Raw genomic sequence first — 18,725 nt, forward strand, 5'->3', positions numbered from 1 at the left:
CCCCCCGAATTCTCAAGATACCCCAACTCCCATCCTCCCACCCCCAGTTGCAGATCCCAACTAACACCAGCATCTTGAATATAACGAATAGTTTCTTACCTGTCGGTGTAGTTTTGCAGCTTGAATATCTTTCTGGATTCACTATGCTGTGCATTATTCCGCGATCTTGTGGTTGGGTCCGGATTCGTAGTCTTTTCTTTGTTTTTTTTTTTTTTTTTTTTTGTAGCCCAGGTGGGCGTCGACGTACACCATTTGGTGCACCTCCCGTGACGTCGTCGTGCTTCCTGCGGAAGTCCCACCTTTGGGGCGCCATCTTCGGGTTCTTTTTTCCTTTCCTCTTTTTTTTTTTTTTTTTTTTTTAACCCTAGGCGATTGATTAATCCTTCTTGTTCCTTTATCTGTATGTTTGTATTTCTTTTATCTTTTCCATTTTTACCCCCTCTTCCTCCAGCCTCATCTTCCTGGCGGAGGTGGGTGGGTTCGCTAGTGAATCCAGAAAGATCTTCAAGCTGCAAAACTACACCGACTGGTAAGAAACTATTCGTTTTGCAGCGTGAATCTTTCTGGATTCACTATGCTGTGCATCGATTTTGTAGCGGTTTTCCTAGTTCTGTGGCGGCTGGGTGGTAGATGAGCGTTGGTCGTTGAAAATGTGCTGAAGCACCTTCTGTCCAACCTGTGCTTCCTTGTTCATCTGAATGTCCACGCAGTAGTGTTTCGTGAACGTGTGCACAGATGCCCAAGTTGCCGCGAGGCATATGTCCTGGATGGGCGTGTTCGCCAGGAAGGCCACGGTGGCCCCTTTCTTCCTTGTGGAGTGAGCCTGCGGCCCCTCCGCTAGCTCCTGTCCAGCCGGTTTGTGGCAGAATTGAATAGTGAGGGCAATCCACCTTGCGATGGTGCCCTTAGTCACTGGTCTACCTATGAAGCTAGTAGCAAAGGACACAAACAGCTGTTTCGACTTCCTGAGTTCCTTGGTTCTCTCAATGTAGTGCATCACCGCTCTTCTGGCATCGAGGGTGTGCAGTGCCTTTTCTGCGTTTGTAGTCGGGTTTTGGAAGAAACTTGGTATCTGGATAGCCTGATTTATGTGGAACGCCGACACTACCTTTGGCATGAAGTGTGGGTCCGTTCTCAGGACTATTCTATCTTTGTGAATCTGAATGTAGGGTTCCTGCAGCGTTAGCGCTTGAAGCTCGCTCACCCTGCGTAGTGGTTATTGCCACCAGGAAGGCTGTTTTCATAGTCAACATCTGCAGTGCGGCCTTGTGAATGGGTTCAAACGGTGCCCTCATGAGCTCCGTCAGGACCACATTCAGATTCCATGCCGGCGGCGGCAACCTTTTCGGGGGGGCCATCCTTTTGGCTCCTTCCATGAATCTCCTCACCACCTGCGAGCTGAAGAAACTTCCACCTTTTTCACCTCTGGTGTAGGCCACGATGGCCGCTAGGTGTACCCTTAGTGAGCTCGAGCAGAGGTTACTCTTTAGAAGGTGTGTGAGGTACCTCGGTACTGTTGAGTCTCTTGTCATTCTGTTTTGCAGGCCCTTTTTCCGGCACCACACAGTGAACCTCTTCCATTTTGCGCTGTAGCATTTTCGTGTAGTTGGTTTCCTCGCCTCCCGTAGCACTCGCATCGTGCTCGGCGGCAATCTTAGGTGCGCGAACTCTATGTCTTCAGGAGCCATGCCGCCAGGTTGAGGGTCTCTGGCTCTGGGTGCAGGACCTCTCCGTTTTGCATTGAGAGCAGGTCCTTCCTCCTCTCGAACCTGTAAGGGTCGCCTTGTGCCATTTCTTGAATTTGTGAGAACCATGTCTGCCTCGCCCACTGTGGAGCCACCAGGATCAGGCTCATGTTGCTGGTTCTGCACTTGTCGAGCACTCTGTGCAACAGGGGTATCGGTGGAAAGGCGTAGGCAAATGTCCTCGACCAGCTTATCCATAGGGCATTTCCCTCGGATTGCTGATCTGGTTGCCTGGACGCGAAGCTTTGGCATTTTGCATTGTGGCGTGTTGCAAAAAGGTCTATTGTGGGAGTCCCCCATCTCCGGAAGAGTTTCTCCGTTTCCTGGCCATTGAGCTCCCACTCGTGTGATGCTGAGGTCTGCCTGCTTAGCCAGTCTGCCTCTACATTGTCCTTCCCCGGTAGGTGAATTGCCAGTAGATCTATCCTGAGAGGTATGGCCCATCTCCAAATCTCCTGAGCTAGGGATGAGAGCGGGAACGACTGTGTCCCCCCTTGTTTGTTGATGTAGAACATCGCCGTGGTGTTGTCTGTTTGGACCAACACCTTCTTGTTGAACAGGTGCCTCTGGAATGCCTTCAGGGCTAGCAGGATTGTTTTCAACTCGAGGTAGTTGATATGGCGGACCGCATCTGCTGGGGCCCATAGACCCCTCACTCTGAGGTTGTCCATGTGCGCTCCCCATCCCTTCTGCGATGCGTCCGTGGTAATGGTCACTGTTGGGATTGGTGGTGTCAGGCTTCTCCCTGCTGTTATGTTGCCTCTGTTCCACCAAGTTATCTCCTCCTGCACTGCGTGCGTAACAACCACTAGATCCTCCCAGCTTCCGTTTGCTTGTGACCATTGTTGTTGTAGCCATTCCTGGAATGGTCTCATGTGCAGGCGTACATTCGGCACCAGCTGGATACAGGACGCCATCATCCCCAACATTTTGCTCACAGCCCTCACTGTCAGAGCTCGCCCCTTCTGGTAGAGCTTCGCCTCCTTCAGTAGAGCCTCTGTCCTCCTCTCGCTGGGCACTACTGTACTGTTGCGGGAGTTGATCTTTGCCCCCAGGAAAATCTTCACCTGCTCTGGTTCCATCGAAGATTTTCCCCAGTGGATCGAGAATCCCAGTTTTGTGAGGGTGTCTGTTACGCGTTTTGCGTGCCTCTCGCACTTTCCGCGTGAGTTTGCCTTGACCAGCCAGTCGTCCAAGTAGGGGTAGACATGTATTCCCTGCCTTCGTAGGTGCGCCGCTACCGCCGACAGGCATTTTGTAAAGACCCTTGGTGCTGATTTTAATCCGAAGGCCAGGGTCGTGAACTGGTAGTGTTCTTGTTCGATGTTGAATCTCAGAAGGCCCTTGTGCCTTCTGTTTATTGGGATGTGAAGGTAGGCATCCTTGAGGTCCACGGTGACCATGAAGTCCCCTTCTCTTATCTGTGGCAGAACCTCCTGCAGTGAAGTCATTTTGAACCTTTGCGTTCTGATGAACTTGTTTAGGTAACGGAGGTCTAGTATGGGTCTGAGGTCTCCGTCTACCTTCGGGACCACGAAGTAGTTTGAGTAGACCCCTTTGTTGCGTTCTCTGAACGGCACTGTCTCTATGTCTCCCTTTTGCAGGAGTTTCCGCGTTTCTTCTCGGAGTATTGCCAGTTCTTGGGCCGATCTCAGTCTTCCCCTTGGTTTCCTGTTTGGAGGTCTTTTCTCCAAATCTACGCAGTACCCGTACTGCACATAGTTCCGTATCCACTTGTCTGTGGTTATACGCCGCCACTCCTGAAGGTAGAACCTCAGTCTTCCGCCTACTGGTGTCGTATGCTCGTAGGCTCTTGAATTTTCTCTTCCCCCTGATGACACCTTTTTTGCGCCTCCCCCTTGGGGTCCTGACGAGGGTAGGCGTCCTCTTGCGTGCTGAGTCACTTTGTCGAGGGCTGTTCGCCCCCTCTCCTCCTTTGGCCACGTCCGTTCCCTCTCCCGCGAAAGGACTGGCCCCGAGGTTGATATTGCCAGTTTTGCTTCTGTTGACCTTGTCCGTGACCTTCACCCTGCTGACCTTGTTGGAACGCCTGGTGCGACGTCCCCTGCTGGCTTCCTCCCCTACCGTAGGGTCTTCTCGAGGGATTTCCTCGCCTCATTCCCCTCAGCTGTAGGGCCCCCATGGACCTCGCCGTCTCGTTTTCTTTTTTCAGCTGGGTGAGCTTGTCGTCCACTGTTGCTCCGAACAGTGTCTCTCCATTGAAGGGGGTGCCAAGGATGTTGTTCTGCACTTCCGGTTTGAATCCCGAGATTCTTAGCCATGCATGCCTCCTCTCTGTGACCCCTATGGCCATGAGTCTTGCTGAAGTCTCTGCCCCATCCAACGCCGTCTTTATACAGGAGTTGGCGATGTTTTTGCCTTCATCTATCAGGTGAGAGGCTCTCTGCCGGAATTCTTCTGGGAGGTGCTTTACTAACTCCCCCATCTCATCCCAGTGCTGGTACTGGTGTCTATTGAGGAGTGCATTTGAATTTGCCATGCGCCAGTGCATTGCGGCGTTCCTCTCGACCTTTCTTCCTGTGAGGTCAATCCTCCTGCTCTCCTTATCCGGGGGTGGGCCCGAAGTTGCTGGTACGTTGGCCCTTCTCCTGGCCGTGGAGGCTATGATGGAGTCCGCGGTCACGCTACCCTTGATGTAAGGGGGGTCCAGGGAGGAGTGCTTATATTTCTTCTCTGTCCTGGGCGTGATCGACCGGCAGGTTGCAGGTTCCTTGAAGGCTTCTCTCCCCTGATTCATCACGCTTTGTAGCATGGGGAGGAACTGGCTCCTTGTCTGGATGGGGAGCAGTGTCTCGACGAGAAAATCGGCTTTCGGTTTCTCCTCGTCGAGTTTGACGCCGAAGGCCATTGCTGCGCTCCTGACCACCATATTGTAGACCCCGATGTCGTCGGGTGGCGAAGGCCTCGAAGGGTACGTGTCCACGGGCTCCTCCGGGTTTTCGGTGTCGAGATCGTGCCATTGGACGTCGTTGCTGGTAGATGCCGCCGATTCGTAGAACGACCGTTGGTCTTCTTCCTCGGCTTCTCCCTCATAATAGGGCTCTTCTTCCTCTTCGAGTTCCCTTGTCAGCCCTTCGGCGTCGAACTCGTCTTCGACCTCCTCGACGTCCGCTGATGGAACCGTTGGAATCTTGAATTCCTTCATTCTGGCGTCGAACTCCTTCTTTCTTTGAAGGATGTTCTCCATTTCGGCCTCGAGCCGCCTCTTCTTCTTCTCCATCTCGGAGATGCTTTCGGCGTCGACCGCGGGTCTTTTCGATGAACCTTGCGTCGACGTCGAACGTTCTTTCTGCGTCGATCGGCCCGTTTCATGGGATGATTTCGACGACCCTTGCCTTTCGGCGTCTTTCGGCACCGGGGAGTCCTTATCTAAGGATCCGCTCGGCCTCTTGTCCGTGGTTCCCCCTTTGGACGTCGAAGTTTTCGGCGCCGGGGCTCCCTTCGTGGACTTTGACTCAGATTTTCTCGAGTCACCCTCGTGTTGTCGAGGTACTTTTTGTTTTGCGCTCGACGATTCTCTTACCTCGTCTTCTTTTTTCTTGTCGGTCTCTACGACCGTGAAGTTTTCGGCTGTCTCGGCGACGTTGTCCTCGTCGTCTGAGGAGAGGCCCAGAGCGTAGAGCGTCGGGGGCTTCCCCTTGCCGTCCATGCTGGCGTTGGCCCTTCTCTGCCGCTCTCTCACCCTGAGTGTCTTCGGCGCGAAGGCTGAGCAGGCGTTGCAGTCGATACTCTGGTGATCGACCGGTAGGCAGAGGTTGCAGACCGGATGCTGGTCTCTCTGCGCGAACTTGTGGTGGCAGTTTGGGCAGAACTTGAATGGCGTCTTGTCCATTGCGCTCAGGGTCTCTGAGCGTGCATTCTCCAAGGCCGTCGAAGAAAAGGGCGCTGGTCCTCCTTTCTTCGCGCTCCTGATGAAATCTTTTCCTTTCCTGATATCTTCTAGTGTTTCTATCGACGAAACTCGCTTTTCTTCCTTCTTCCTTCGAGTGTAATTCTGGAGCTTCCCGATGACGATCCAGACCCAACGGCGGAAAAAAGAATCTGAAGATGGCGCCCCAAAGGTGGGACTTCCGCAGGAAGCACGACGACGTCACGGGAGGTGCACCAAATGGTGTACGTCGACGCCCACCTGGGCTACAAAAAAAAAAAAAAAAAAAAAAAACAAAGAAAAGACTACGAATCCGGACCCAACCACAAGATCGCGGAATAATGCACAGCATAGTGAATCCAGAAAGATTCACGCTGCAAAATGGAGTTTGCTGAGAGCCTTACCTTCTTCTAGCTGGGTTCTCATGACTCCCACCCTTCTACGCTACTCCAGGATTAAGATCAGGCATTTCTGGATCAGTTATGCGGTCCCTCCTCCCCACCCCTAATCTGATGCTCTGGGTTACTCTGCGGGGATTTCCCCGCTGGAGATGGCGTGATTCATACCCACAGTCGTCAGAGGTGGGTAAGATTGGCATGGTTTTTTACGGTATCTAACACATTGAGGTCATCTAGTAATTTGCCCCTTTATTCTGTAGGGTTGCCCCTTATCCAGTCCCCCGTCCAGAGGCAGACCCGCGTGGCTGAGGTTGAAGTATCCATCTTTTGCCGTCAAGTCGGGTCGAAACGTCGACGCTATCCCCCATCAGACTTGGACCACTAACCCCTTGTGTCCCCCTCTCAACTACAGGAGATATATCTCTTGGTCTTTTGTGAATTATGAGGATAAAGTATACATATATCACATTATGTTTGGCCAGGTTATGAAGACTGTTTATTTGTTATCAGTCCGACATATAGTTTTGTAAATATATGCCCCTTGATTTCCTTTGGGAATTCTTTTCCCTTCTAAATTTCTTTTCAATTCTCCACACTTGAGCACTTTCTTTGCACGTTTCTTTTGGAGCAACCGTCCCAGTTTCTGACCCCTTCTGGTTTTCACTTATAATTCAGTGATTTATTTCATTCTGTTAAATAAAAAAATAAAATCAAAATAAATAAATACATGCCTTCTTTGAAATCATTGGTTGTTGCACATCTTATGTCCTTGAACAAAATGTTTTCATGCAACCGTGAGCTGATCTTTTGGATGCTCAGAACTGTTGAGTGATTAGTGCTGTAAAAAGCAATTATCTTTGAGAGATTGGTCCAGGACCATTGTTTTTCGTATCTAGCTAAAATCAAGGCCAGGTCTTAGAACCTGCTAGTGACCCACATGGAAATAATCCCAGGAGATAATGTGCAGGGGTGCATGGGACTGGTCTCTCGATTATCTCCCCAATGGAGGCAGAAATTATAGTCCAATAGTTCCATAATTCTGGACATGCCCAGAGCATATGGAGGAGTTCTGCTCCCACCTCTCCACATCTCGGGCACTTCGCATCGTCTCTCCGGAAGAATTTGTTAATTCATCTTGGAGAGTGGTATGCCCTATGAAATATGAAAAAGTTACTTAGCCGGAATCGGGCATTTCTTGAAGCCCTAGAAATCCCTACCAATATATTCTCCCACGGTTTGCCTTCCAGGCGGATACTCAAATTCTCTGCATATCTATCCCATAACGCAGTCAGTGGTAGTAAGGAGTCCCCGCTCAGGGCCCCATAGAGGCATGTAAGTGCTTCAATCCTACCCCTCGTTGTGCCCACGTAGCCGCAGGTTGGTTGGTGTGGAGGCTCAGTCGTTCCAGTTCCCCAGTGCGCACGAATCGCCGCCAGGATCCTTGCATGTAATAAGAAATGCACGTGGGGCAAATCATATCCCTCTCTGAAGTCTTCGAAAGGTATGAGCTCCCCGCCTCTTTACAAGTCTCCTAGTCATGTTGCCCTTGCTAACAATTAGTCACGGAGACCCTCCCATGGAGCACCACGGGGGGGGGGGGGCACCCTCAATACTGTTACGGGTAGGTCAGGTGAGTAGGGAACCCGGGTATGCGTTATTCGGAGGCAGCGTCTCCAACAGTGCCGTGCCACCTGCACAGACTCGGGAGTCCTCCGCTGAGGCTCCGTCTATTCTCAGCAATATTCTCCATAGTGCATGCAGGTCCGGCGTAAGTGGGTCCGCCTCTTGTACCCGAGACTGCTGGTATCGCACCCACCGCGACAACCACTGTAATTGGGCAGCGATATAATATCGCTCAGTTTGGGACTGATAGCCCTCCCTCAACAGACGGGCGCTGCATTGTTTTCAGGGCCAGCCGTCTACGGCCTGAGCTCCATAAGAAAGTCGACATTAATGAGTGTAAGTCCATGTGCCACCTAGGGGGAATCCATATTGGGAGCACCGTAAAGAAATAGAAGCGTTAGTGCCACCATTTTTAGTAAGGCCACTCTCCCTGCCAAGGAGAGCAGGAGACCCCTCCAGAACTCTGTGCTGGCCTTCAGGGACCTCAGAGCCACCCCCAGGTTCCCCTCGAATAAGTCTGCGTGGGAGTGGTAAATTTTAACTCCTAAATATTCTATACAACTGGGTTCCCATTTAAGATTCCCCAGTCCGGCAGGGGGGATTCTGTCAGTTGTCAGTGGAAAAAGTTTGAACTTTTGCCAATTAATTTTTAAACCGGACATGTCGCCAAACTCTGCCAGAAATGCCTTAGCACCTGGCAGGTCTTCTCCCACGCTCCCCAGGTAGAGCAGGAGATGATCAGCATAGAGGGCTATATGGTGTACACTGTTCCTAAGCTGAATCCCCCGGAGTTGTACTTCTGTGCGGGCCAAGGAGGCCAATGATTCCACGGCCAAGGCGAACAGCAGTGGAGAAAAAGGGCACCCCTGTCATGTCACTCGATCCACTGCGCATTGTTCCGATATGGTCTGGCCTGTTCTAATCCGCGCAACCAGCCTTGTGTAAAGCAATCTGGCCCAATTAGAGAAACCTTGTCCCAGCCCCATTTTATTCAGGACACCATACAAAAACTCCAACACCAGGCTGTCAAAAGCCTTTTCCATATCTAACACGAAGACGACCTCCTCACCCACGATCTCGCTTCCCCTTACCATTAATGCCATGAGGCGCCGTATTAAGTCCTGGGATGAATCCCGCCTGGCCCTGGTGAATGAGGCCGATCATTAGTGGTTGGAGCCTCGTTGCCAATATTTTGCTTAGTATTTTTAAAATCTAGGTTTAGCATAGAGAATGGCCTATATGCCGCGCAATCAATGGGTGATTTACCTGCTTTGAGGAGAGGGACTATCAGTGCCTCTTGGGTGGAAGTTGGCCCGCCTCAAGTGCCGCCTCAAATACATCTACCAGTCAGAGCTAGCTTTTCGATATAGGCAGCGTAAAGCTCTATGGGGATACCATCCGTACCGGGTGTTTTGCCCCAAGCCAGACCCTTAACCGCTGCTCTTACCTCCTGTATGTCTATGGGGGCCCCCAGCGCATCCGCCTCCTCAATTTCCAGGGTGGGGAGTGGGATAGGGGTCAGGTAGTCCCTAATTATTTCTTCTTCCGGTCTCAATCGGGTGCTGTATAGGTTGGTATAGAACACCAGGAATCTCTGATTTATTTCTTCCTGTTGCTATAGTATACGTCCCTCAGTGTCCCCTATTTCAAGTATCAGAGAGCCCCTCTGGGCTGGGTTAGCCACCAAGGCCAGCAGTGATCCGGTTCTGTCACGCTCTGCATATGTGCGTTCCATGTATTTCTTATAGTCAAAGTTACATAGCCTTTCCGTTTGCTTGGCCACCTCCTCCTTGGCATTTAGTAAGGCATGCCTGAACTCTGGATGTCCTGGTCTTTGTACCTCTAGTGTACGAAGTACCTGGTCTGCGGTCTCAAGGTCTGTCTCGAGTGAATGCTTCACTCCAATAGAGGTCGCAAAGCATTTGCCCCCGAGTACTACTTTAAATGCATCCCACTCTCAATTGTGAGTTAGTCGTGTTTGCATTATCAGTAAAGTAGTTCGCAATGCATTCTCTGACTTCCTCAAGAAACACTTGGTCCTCCAATGCCTCAGGTTTGTGGTGCCAAATTGGTATTTGTCGGCGCAAATGTCCCCACCACATGTGTAGGAGGGCCAGATTGAGGTCCGACAATGTGTGCATTAAGTATTCTACTGATTGGATCTGGGTATGTAAGTCCGGGGAGCATAGGAACGTGTCTAATCCAATGTGTAGATAATGCACCGGGAAGTAAAAGGAAAAATCCCTGCTCTCAGGGTTAAGGCATCTCCAGGAGTCAAAGTAATCCCTATCTGCCCTGCCAATCCGTGAATGCTCTCGCTATTCCATTTGTTGCGGGGTCCCTCAAAGGCGGGCGTCCCTCTTTTCCTTACAGGGATCAGCTATGCAGTTAAAGTCGTCTCCAATAATTACAGAGTGCGGAAGATAGGCTGCTAAAATACCTGTAATCTTGTCTAGGAATGTCCCCTGATCTGAATTAGGGCCATATATGCTTACGACCGCTATATCCCGGCCATCTAGCCGGCTTTTTACTGCCACATACCGGCCGTCAGGGTCAATCGTCTCCCCAGTACACTGGAACGGGACCCCCTCCCTATTCCAGATCAATGCCCCCTTGACGAGTGCGGAATACAATGTGTAATATAATGGACCTCGCCATCTATGCTTGAGAGCCTCCCCCTTCTTTGCAGACAGGTGGGTCTCCTGAAGTAGGGCTATGTGAGCTCGCCGTTTGTGCAGGTGGGAAATAATTTTATACCGTTTAGACATAGTATGCATCCCCCTGATGTTCCATGAAATAATCCTATAAGGTCGAGGACCAGCCATTGTTGTGGGTCAAGTGTAATCTCAGGGGGCCTATCCAGCGTGGAGCTTCCCATACCTGCAGGCAGGAGCACGGCTTAGGCTGCTGCATTTTCAGTGTCTGGTCTGCAACCCCGTTATGTATAAACCTATAACAACCCCAACTCCCCTTCCCCAGGACAAACGAGCAAAACACTCCTCATCCAAACATACATAAACAATGCCCAAACTTTGATCTCATGGGGCAGAGCCTGCTTTCCTTGCATCTGCTGGCTTCGTCGTGGTCCTTCCAACTTCTTACCCATTCAGTGAATAGAACAGAGTATGAGTATCCTCATTAGGGGTCCACCCCCCCTCCCCTCCTCCTGCCCCCCCCCCGATTCAGAGTTTGTTCATGTGGGTCTTCCCACCCTTACACTCATCCGCTCATCCCTTCTCAGTACTTGCGATTCTGGGAGAGTGTCAAATGATCTCGTCCGCCCTGGCAGAAGTGACTATCGGCATGTATTCGTTAGGTCCCTCCATCGTGCTGGTGCTGTGTTCAGAGTCCGAATCTCGTGGAACCTCTCTCGCAGGGGAAGATGCTCCACTGGAGCCGGGTGCGCTCAGGGATGCTGCTGCCGCCATGGCTTGCTCCCGTTCCTTTTCGGCTCTAGAGGGGGCCGCAGTATATTTATTACTTTCTCCACGATACTGGGTGGTCCCCCTCTTCCATTGTTCCAGAGGAGCATGTCCGGGCACCTGCTGATCAACCCATTCCCATGCCTCCTGCGGTGCGCTAAAAAACAAAATCGGATACCCGAAGAGGTCTCTACCCTTAGTCTGGCCGGAAAGAGCATTGATTACTGGTCTTCCATTTGACGCAGCTTCTTCTTGACCACTAGGAACGATGAGTGCTTCAGTTGGACCTCCCTAGAGAAATCAGCGAAGAATCTGACCGAGCGACTGTCCACCACCAGGGGGGGTGGGGGTGTCTTTCTGTCGGGCCTGTGCGAGTATGTGATCTCTGTCCTTATAAAACAAGAGGCAAGCCACCACTGATCGGGGCAGTCCTCCAGGGGCAGGAGGCCTCGCAGGTACTCTATGAGCTCTCTCCAATACAAAATACGGGGAGAAGCCCTCCGGGGCCACCTCCTCCCTGAACAATTTTTCCAAGAAGGTCGCCATGTCCCTTCCTTTCATCTTCCCCGGAAACCCTGTGAATCGAACATTGTTGCAACAGGACCGGTTTTCAGCATCTTCGGCCCTCATTTTAAGCACCTTCACTTGTGCTTCCACCTCCCTCAGCCTGTCAACAGTTGTGGTTAAGATCGGTTTCAGATCCTCCATACCTGTTTCCGTTGCAGTTACTCGCTCCACCAACCAGCGATGGTTGACTCTTAGGAGACCCATTTCCTCTCAGACAGTGTCAATTTTGTTCCCAACGGCCAGCCTCTAGGCCACTATGGCCTGCAGAATGTCTTGCATCGTGGGCGCTGCTTGTGCGTCATCTTGCCATGAGTTGGAGGGGGCTGGCGCAAAAGATCTGTCAAGCTCTGCGCGGGGGTGGTCGATATCTCTCCTTCTGCTCGTCTTCCCCATTTTTCCTTCGTATTTGCCCGGTTATCTCAGAAACCTTCCTTTGAATGGTCAGCCTTTGGCCCGCAATCCAGCAGTCTCAGAGGGGGCCCCTATCCAGCCGTTAGGGGCCCTCCTCCCTGTTAATCGCTGCTGCTCAGGGTTGCACCCACACAGTCCCAGCAATCCTGTCTTATTTGCAACTTGATCAGGTGCGGCGAGGAGTCTGGGTGTACCTCACCTATCAGCCCCATCCTCCATCGGATAGAGTATGCCAGTGAACCTCTGCTATCTGCTGCCTTGTGCCTGTACTTGTGTATATGCGCCTTTAGTGCACCTTAGAGATTTCCAGTCTGCCTGGTAGCAATATAGTGCATATAATATGTTACTTAACCACAGATCACCTATTCATATTAGAGTCAGCACTGTAGCAAATGGCTGTGGAAAACGCAAATGTTGGTGAAAACATATCTTTGAAAGGATACACTGATGTTCCCAGCATATTTTCTTGCTGAAGGGTGATAACTGCTCCAGAATGACACATGCCCTGAACAACTAAACCCTACCTCCCAAGGTATTCAAAGAGCACCTGAGACTTTCCTCCTTCCAACGAGTTCCTACTCCATTTACACCCACCTCAATTTCACCTCTAGTATGAAAATTGGAGCACTGTAGTGAGATAAAGAGACGTCTGATATCTTAATGTAATGCCATATTACGTTCTCACAGAGCTAAAAGAAGTGAATAACACAACCAAGGACAGCAGAGCTTAAAGTGCCATTGTATAAAGTTCAAAATAATCCCTGAAAATTACAAGAGACTCCTGCGCAGAGGTGTAACAAATGAAAAAGAAAATGGACTGGGTGTTCGAGAAACTGTGGAACAGCAATAATGCGGGTCCAAATAGATAACTGATCAAATCAAACTACTATAGGCTTGAACTGAATTGCTTTGATGCCCACAGAAAAGATATGGAAGTGATGGGGAAGTACAGTAAGATCTGGGACAATTTGTGTAGCAACAATACACTTGTCACTGAATTGAAAGCAAATATAAAAATGCAGATTTTGCCATAGTGGGTATACTGAAATCATATAAAAATGGATTTGGGAAGCAGAAAGGTGGTTGCTAAAATAAAATTTAAAAAAATCCCTTTGTCCTATGGTGTAACAATACATGTGATATAAGCTGCGAGATATGGATTATCATTGGTCCTTGTGAAGAGTAGGTGCTACAAAACTCAATAAAGGTGGTCTCTCAACTGTATCTTATTCCTCCATAACAAGTATCTACTTACAACTTTGTCACTCCTACCCATGCTACATCTTGTCAACAACTGTGTATGGGCCCACTCATAGATGTGCTGAAGAAAGCCCAGACCAGGTTTAATTCCATACTAACAATTACTAGAACTGCCTTAAGATGTGAACTCTCTCAAACTGAAAGGAAGAGAATACATGTTCCTGATATAATGGTAGTCTAGGAATCAAAGACCACTACATGATGACCTTTCTAAAGCAAATCCTACACTGCACCGAAATTTCAGACTAACTTCTATACACCAGTGCTTACGTGAAAACAGATGTACACTTTGCACACTTGAAGATTTTTTAATTATTTTTGATGAGTGAAGCTTAATGTTCAAGTACAAAAATAAGGAACATGCAATTGTTTTTCTGTGCAACTATGTATTGATTGAACCATGCTTACTAATTGACCTTAACTAAGAAAGCAAATTTCTTATTACACAACTGCCCAGATGAAGTTCACTTTAAGATATGATGTGGTTTTTGTAACAACATCCCAACCCCTGGGACAAAAGAATAAAGGCTGGCTGTTCAGAAAATCATTTGATTAGGAGTTCTTCTATAGCAACCTGAAATGGCACTTCTCTCCTTCCTGTCATCCTCACTCGAAATGTAAATTTCTAACACAAGCATTTAGCAGTTATCAGTGGTTTATCGCCTAGACGCAACAATTAATAAAAGTAAGGCGAGAACCGCTGTTAAGTTAGTTCAGTGTTGATTTTACCCAAGTTATTTCTATATGTATAATAATAGATAGTTTAAAGCACATTGAATAAGCTCTGGTTCTACGTGCGGTTACCTTTCATGAAAAATCGACAGGTGAGCCGTGGCCTCACCTTCCTGTCACTGGGGTCCTTAACTTCACCTTCTTCCAGGTCATCATCCTGTGAATCACAGAAAGGATTATAACAATGACTAAATTGTGTAAACTTAATATTAAACCTCCAGATATTCTAACAGCAAACAATTTGTTGGTTTAAGACTAGGGTTAAAGTGTATCCTTAAGAAAAGGTTCATTGTATTCTTAGTTCTCCACCATGGGAATCAACAAAGAAGTCACAAACAATGAACAGTTCTTCTCATGTGCAGGGTCACAGAGCTTTACAAAGAGTTGATGTCTTGTGTAAAAAAAAAAAGCATTAACTATTAGGCACTCACACAAATGCATACAGACATAGAAACACGCACAGAAACAGACTCCTCTCCCTCTACATCAGCAGGTTACATTAACCACAGGTTGAAGCCACATATAATTAGTAAACACTATATGTGGATATGGGTGGCTGAGCCATCATTATCCAATTCATTTAAAAGAAAAAGCAAAAGGAAGTGAAAAACCTATTGGGGCAATAGAGCTGCTTAAAGCTGAATAGGAACAAAAAGTGCCTTTCTAAGATAGCCAGCTACGAATTGCCCCACAACTTTCTATTTTTAAGGCGCTATTTTGGTTCATTTTGATGGCCCAGCTGAACGATTTAACGTATACAAATCACTAAAATCTGGCTAAAGCCAGGGAGGAAGGTGGTTCCAGATTTCGGTTACCATTTCCATCCTGGAATCTAGGTAACTGTACATTGTTCTTCACTGAGTGATTGTCAACTATAGTCAAACAATGAATAGAATACAGAGGTTATGCTAGAAAGATGCCAAAAGCAGCACAATGCATAAAAAAAGAATACATTAGTATATGCTAGGAAAGCAAATTCAGAGAATACTGCAAGGTATTGAGTCCCAGAAACTGGACTTACCTTTCGATCAAGGAAAACTGGGCAGATCCTCCCGCTGGCCCGGACTTCTGAAAGCAGTTCCCTCAAGCTTCTTGGTGCATAGACAGGATAGATCAACCAAATGAGGTGGTGGACTCGCAGTTATTTATCGGGATTTGTTCACAGCCTCGTTTGAAACTGTTCCCTCGCAAGACTGTGAAGCTTTTCTTTTTTACTTAAAAATTACTAATCTCTTTACCTTTAAGGGCATGTTAATCTATCGCCCTCTGGGGCCTAACGGCAGCTTCCGCAACAACTTTAGTTCTCTGTTGGAGGCTTGCGCCTGGGAGAATGACTTCCATATTTTGGGCGATTTCAATTTCCACCTCGAGACTGGATTGGAAAAAAGCACATCATCTTTGCTAGAAACCTTGAGCATGCTTGGACTCTCTCAGACTACTACTCATCAGGGAAATCCTACCGTTAGTTTGGACTGACCACTGTGCCATTATTATGGAACTCAATGTCCCGCAGTCTCATCATCTAAGCTTAGGAATCAATCCATGGGGACGCACATGCGCAAAGAAGGATATAGACAATAACATACTTAGGCTGCACCTGTCGCAATCTTTACCCGATCTAACAGAAGACTCTGACCAGGCCTCTGCTCTTTTTTAACAACTGACTAAAGGACACCGCAGATAAGCTAGCCCTATACAAAAAAGTCTCCAACAAAAGGGAAATTTCATTAGCACCATGGTTTTCTGAGGCACTCAGACTCGAAAAACAAAATTGCAGAAGACAGGAAAGGCGCTGGCGGGCACAATACAACAAGAGATAGCATCTGGTGTAGAAGTCCTCACTATCCAAATATAAAACCCTCATCAGTAAGGAAACAAGCATTGGCATAGCCAATAGGTCTCGCTTTTGGGACCTTATAAGTATGTAGTTATGCAGCACAATATCCTTGGTGGAACAACATCAACTGTTGCATGGCTAAACACTTATAAGGTCCAAAAGGCGAGACGTGGATCCCTTGCTCATAGTGTCACTGGATTAAAGCTAGCATGACTGATGAGAGGCGAAACCCCAACTGGTCCCAAGATGCTTGTTTACGGTCCAATAAGGACCTGGCTTGGCAGCCTAGGCTGGACTGTTCCCATGAGGAGCTGTAATGTGTGTTAACATTCTATATAATGCCAATATACTAATTACAATTGGAATGTGAATCACACTCATTAAAACTATTTTTGGTAGCCAGTGTTGCTTATTTTAAAGAATGAAGCTAGAAATGAATGTGAAACAACTCTCCAGGTTGCCTTAGTTAACTAAATGTATTTATATAACAAAACATTATATTATAATGCCATGTCTTCAATTGAAGAATATAAAACCACCAACTTAGTCTGCTCTGTTAAATGTATGGATGCTAAGTGCAGTTTCCCAAAAGCTCTTCTTTAACCTGCTACATAGGTGTGGGCACAATCTATTTAGTTTTGGTAGAACGTATGAGAAATTACTTGTTGATAAGTCTGCCTGTTGTAGCGATCGACTACTTGCTGATGCACACATAAAATAAGGCAACACGTCACATCCTCTTTATGGTGCCGATAATTTTTACTTTAGTTTTTGTGAAGAGACTACTCTCTTGTTACATTTGACCATTTTTGTAAACCAATGTGGTAACTGTCAGGGAAAAACATTGCTCGACTTGACAACCCTGAATTGATGTTTACACAAGATTATCTTACAAGCAAATATGGCAGCTAATATTTGTCTTGTACCGCAAATGAATTGCGCCCTTCACCCTTATTGTTGCCTTCATGCAGTGCCTTCCTTTTACACTGCGGTAGCCCAGTGCTATGAATGATTGAATTAATGAATGAATGAAGGCAGCCGGGGCAGGTACCCTTTTCTGTATGGGGATTGCTGAGAAATGTACACCGTGCGCTGGTTTAGATGTAAAAGAACACACGTGCACCTCCACAGTGGAGCATCAATCCCCAAAGCCAAGATGGGATAATGTATTGTTATGAACGACCTGGCACTTAAACTGTATAAATCTACAAAAGGTGCTTTAAAAAACGCCTAAAGAAATAGTAGTGTCTGCTTCATGCATGCTAAGAAATAGAGGCCTTGAACTAAAGAAGGGTCACCAATACAACGTGGCAGCTGAGCGGGGTGTACAGCCCAGTGTAACTAGACACCGCCAGAGGCGGCGGTGATCGGTTGGGGCCCTCAAAGGCATTCTCCGTGGGGAAGTCCTTACAGCGTCAATCACCCGGCTGTGAAGACAGTGCAGCTCTGGTAGAATGAGGGAATAAAGGCGCGCGTGTCGGCTCAGAGCATGACCGGCCGAGGGTCAGGGAGTGTGCGGCATGTGAGTCACCAGCGGGTCAGCTCGTGCACGCGGGAGGGGGCGGAAGGCTCACGAGGGTGCTGTGAGGACTTAATTTCACCGTGGGGTTTTAGAATCCACAGCCCCTGGTCTGGCAGATAGCGTCCACATGACCGCTCACTTAATTCAAGGAACTCAACTCCTGGGAGAGAAAGTACAGTCAGTGAACGAGAGTGGCGATAGAACTGAAGCCTAGATGGCGGAGAGAGGACTGCTAGATCAGTATGAGGGGAGAATTTAGTCTGACGGGAACGGAATGCGAGTAAAGGTGAAGACAGGGGAAGTTTCGGTAAGATAGAATGGGATTAAACATAACAGAAGAATTGGGCTACGGGGGAGGAATTGAGATTGGCGAAAAGAAAAAAACAAGCACGAAAACTGAAATCGTGCATGGCGGGCCAAAAAATTAAAACGAATATTCAAAGTTAAAGCGGCTACGGGGGAGGAATTGACATCGGCAAAAAGAAAAAAAGAAGCACAAGTGCCCGAGATGGAATGGGATTAAACATAACCGAAGAATTTGGGTTTAGATGAGTGACCGGGGGGTGGGATGGAAGTGGACAAAGAAAAGGAAAGAGAAGCACAAGGGAGAGCAATACATGTGAAAAGAGATGAGGGGGAGTCACGGCAGATGGAAGTGAAGTGACTACAGGAAGAGGAATGGAAGTAAACAGATGGTTGGCTATGCGGGAGAAATTGAGATCGGTGAAAAGAAAAAAAAAAAACAAGCACGGAAACTGAAAGCGTGCATGGCACGCCGAAAATGAAAACAAAGTTTCAAAGTGAAAGTGGCTACGGGGGAGGAATTGAGATCGGCGAAAAGGAAAAAAAAACAAGCACAAGCACATTAACTGAAAGCGTGCATGGCGCGCCGAATATTAAAACAAAGTTTCAAAGTGAAAGTGGCACGGGGGAGGAATTGAGATCGCCGAAAAGAAAAAAACAAGCACAAGCGCAGAAACAAAGCGCGCATGGCGCGCCGAAAATTAAAACAACGTTTCAAAGTGAAAGTGATCGCGCTGGAAGGGAGGCAGATGGCGGCTGCGTGCGTGCACGCGCGCATAACTGCAAGCTTGAGGCCAGCAAAAGCGTCTTGGTAGCACTTTGAAAACCCCAATACTAAATGTCTCGCAGAGCAGCGCATGCGCTGGCTCTGGCGAGACCTAAAAAGTCAGTATTACACTCAAAATTGACAGAGCCAAAAATTCCACCAAAGAGCTCGTTCAAGTAATATCCAAGGTCTCCTCTCTGCTCAGCAATACGGTGAGTAATCATTCTCAAACTTTCTGTGATACGTTAGC

The 18,725-nt window shown here is 48.2% G+C and overlaps 2 protein-coding genes across 2 annotated transcripts in view; both read right to left on the reverse strand.

Annotated features, from left to right (window-relative positions):
* ZC3H18 (zinc finger CCCH-type containing 18) overlaps nt 1-18,725 on the reverse strand; it is a 537,339-nt gene that overhangs the window by 484,575 nt on the left and 34,039 nt on the right. The window contains exon 2 of the mRNA XM_085638957.1: nt 14,120-14,204. Coding sequence (XP_085495083.1) covers nt 14,120-14,204 — 85 coding nt within the window. The remainder of the gene's footprint in view (nt 1-14,119; nt 14,205-18,725) is intronic.
* On the reverse strand, nt 361-3,916 carry LOC146776433 (uncharacterized). Its single transcript, XM_085638954.1, has 2 exons — nt 574-3,916; nt 361-483 (listed from the first exon to the last, which is right to left on the reverse strand). Exon 1 carries the CDS (start codon nt 2,997-2,999, stop codon nt 1,146-1,148), a length of 1,854 nt encoding a protein of 617 aa, XP_085495080.1. The 5' UTR covers nt 3,000-3,916; the 3' UTR covers nt 361-483; nt 574-1,145.

The sequence above is a fragment of the Triturus cristatus genome, chromosome 12 (genome assembly GCF_964204655.1).
Source record: "Triturus cristatus chromosome 12, aTriCri1.1, whole genome shotgun sequence".
In the NCBI taxonomy this organism is placed as follows: Eukaryota; Metazoa; Chordata; class Amphibia; order Caudata; family Salamandridae; genus Triturus; species Triturus cristatus.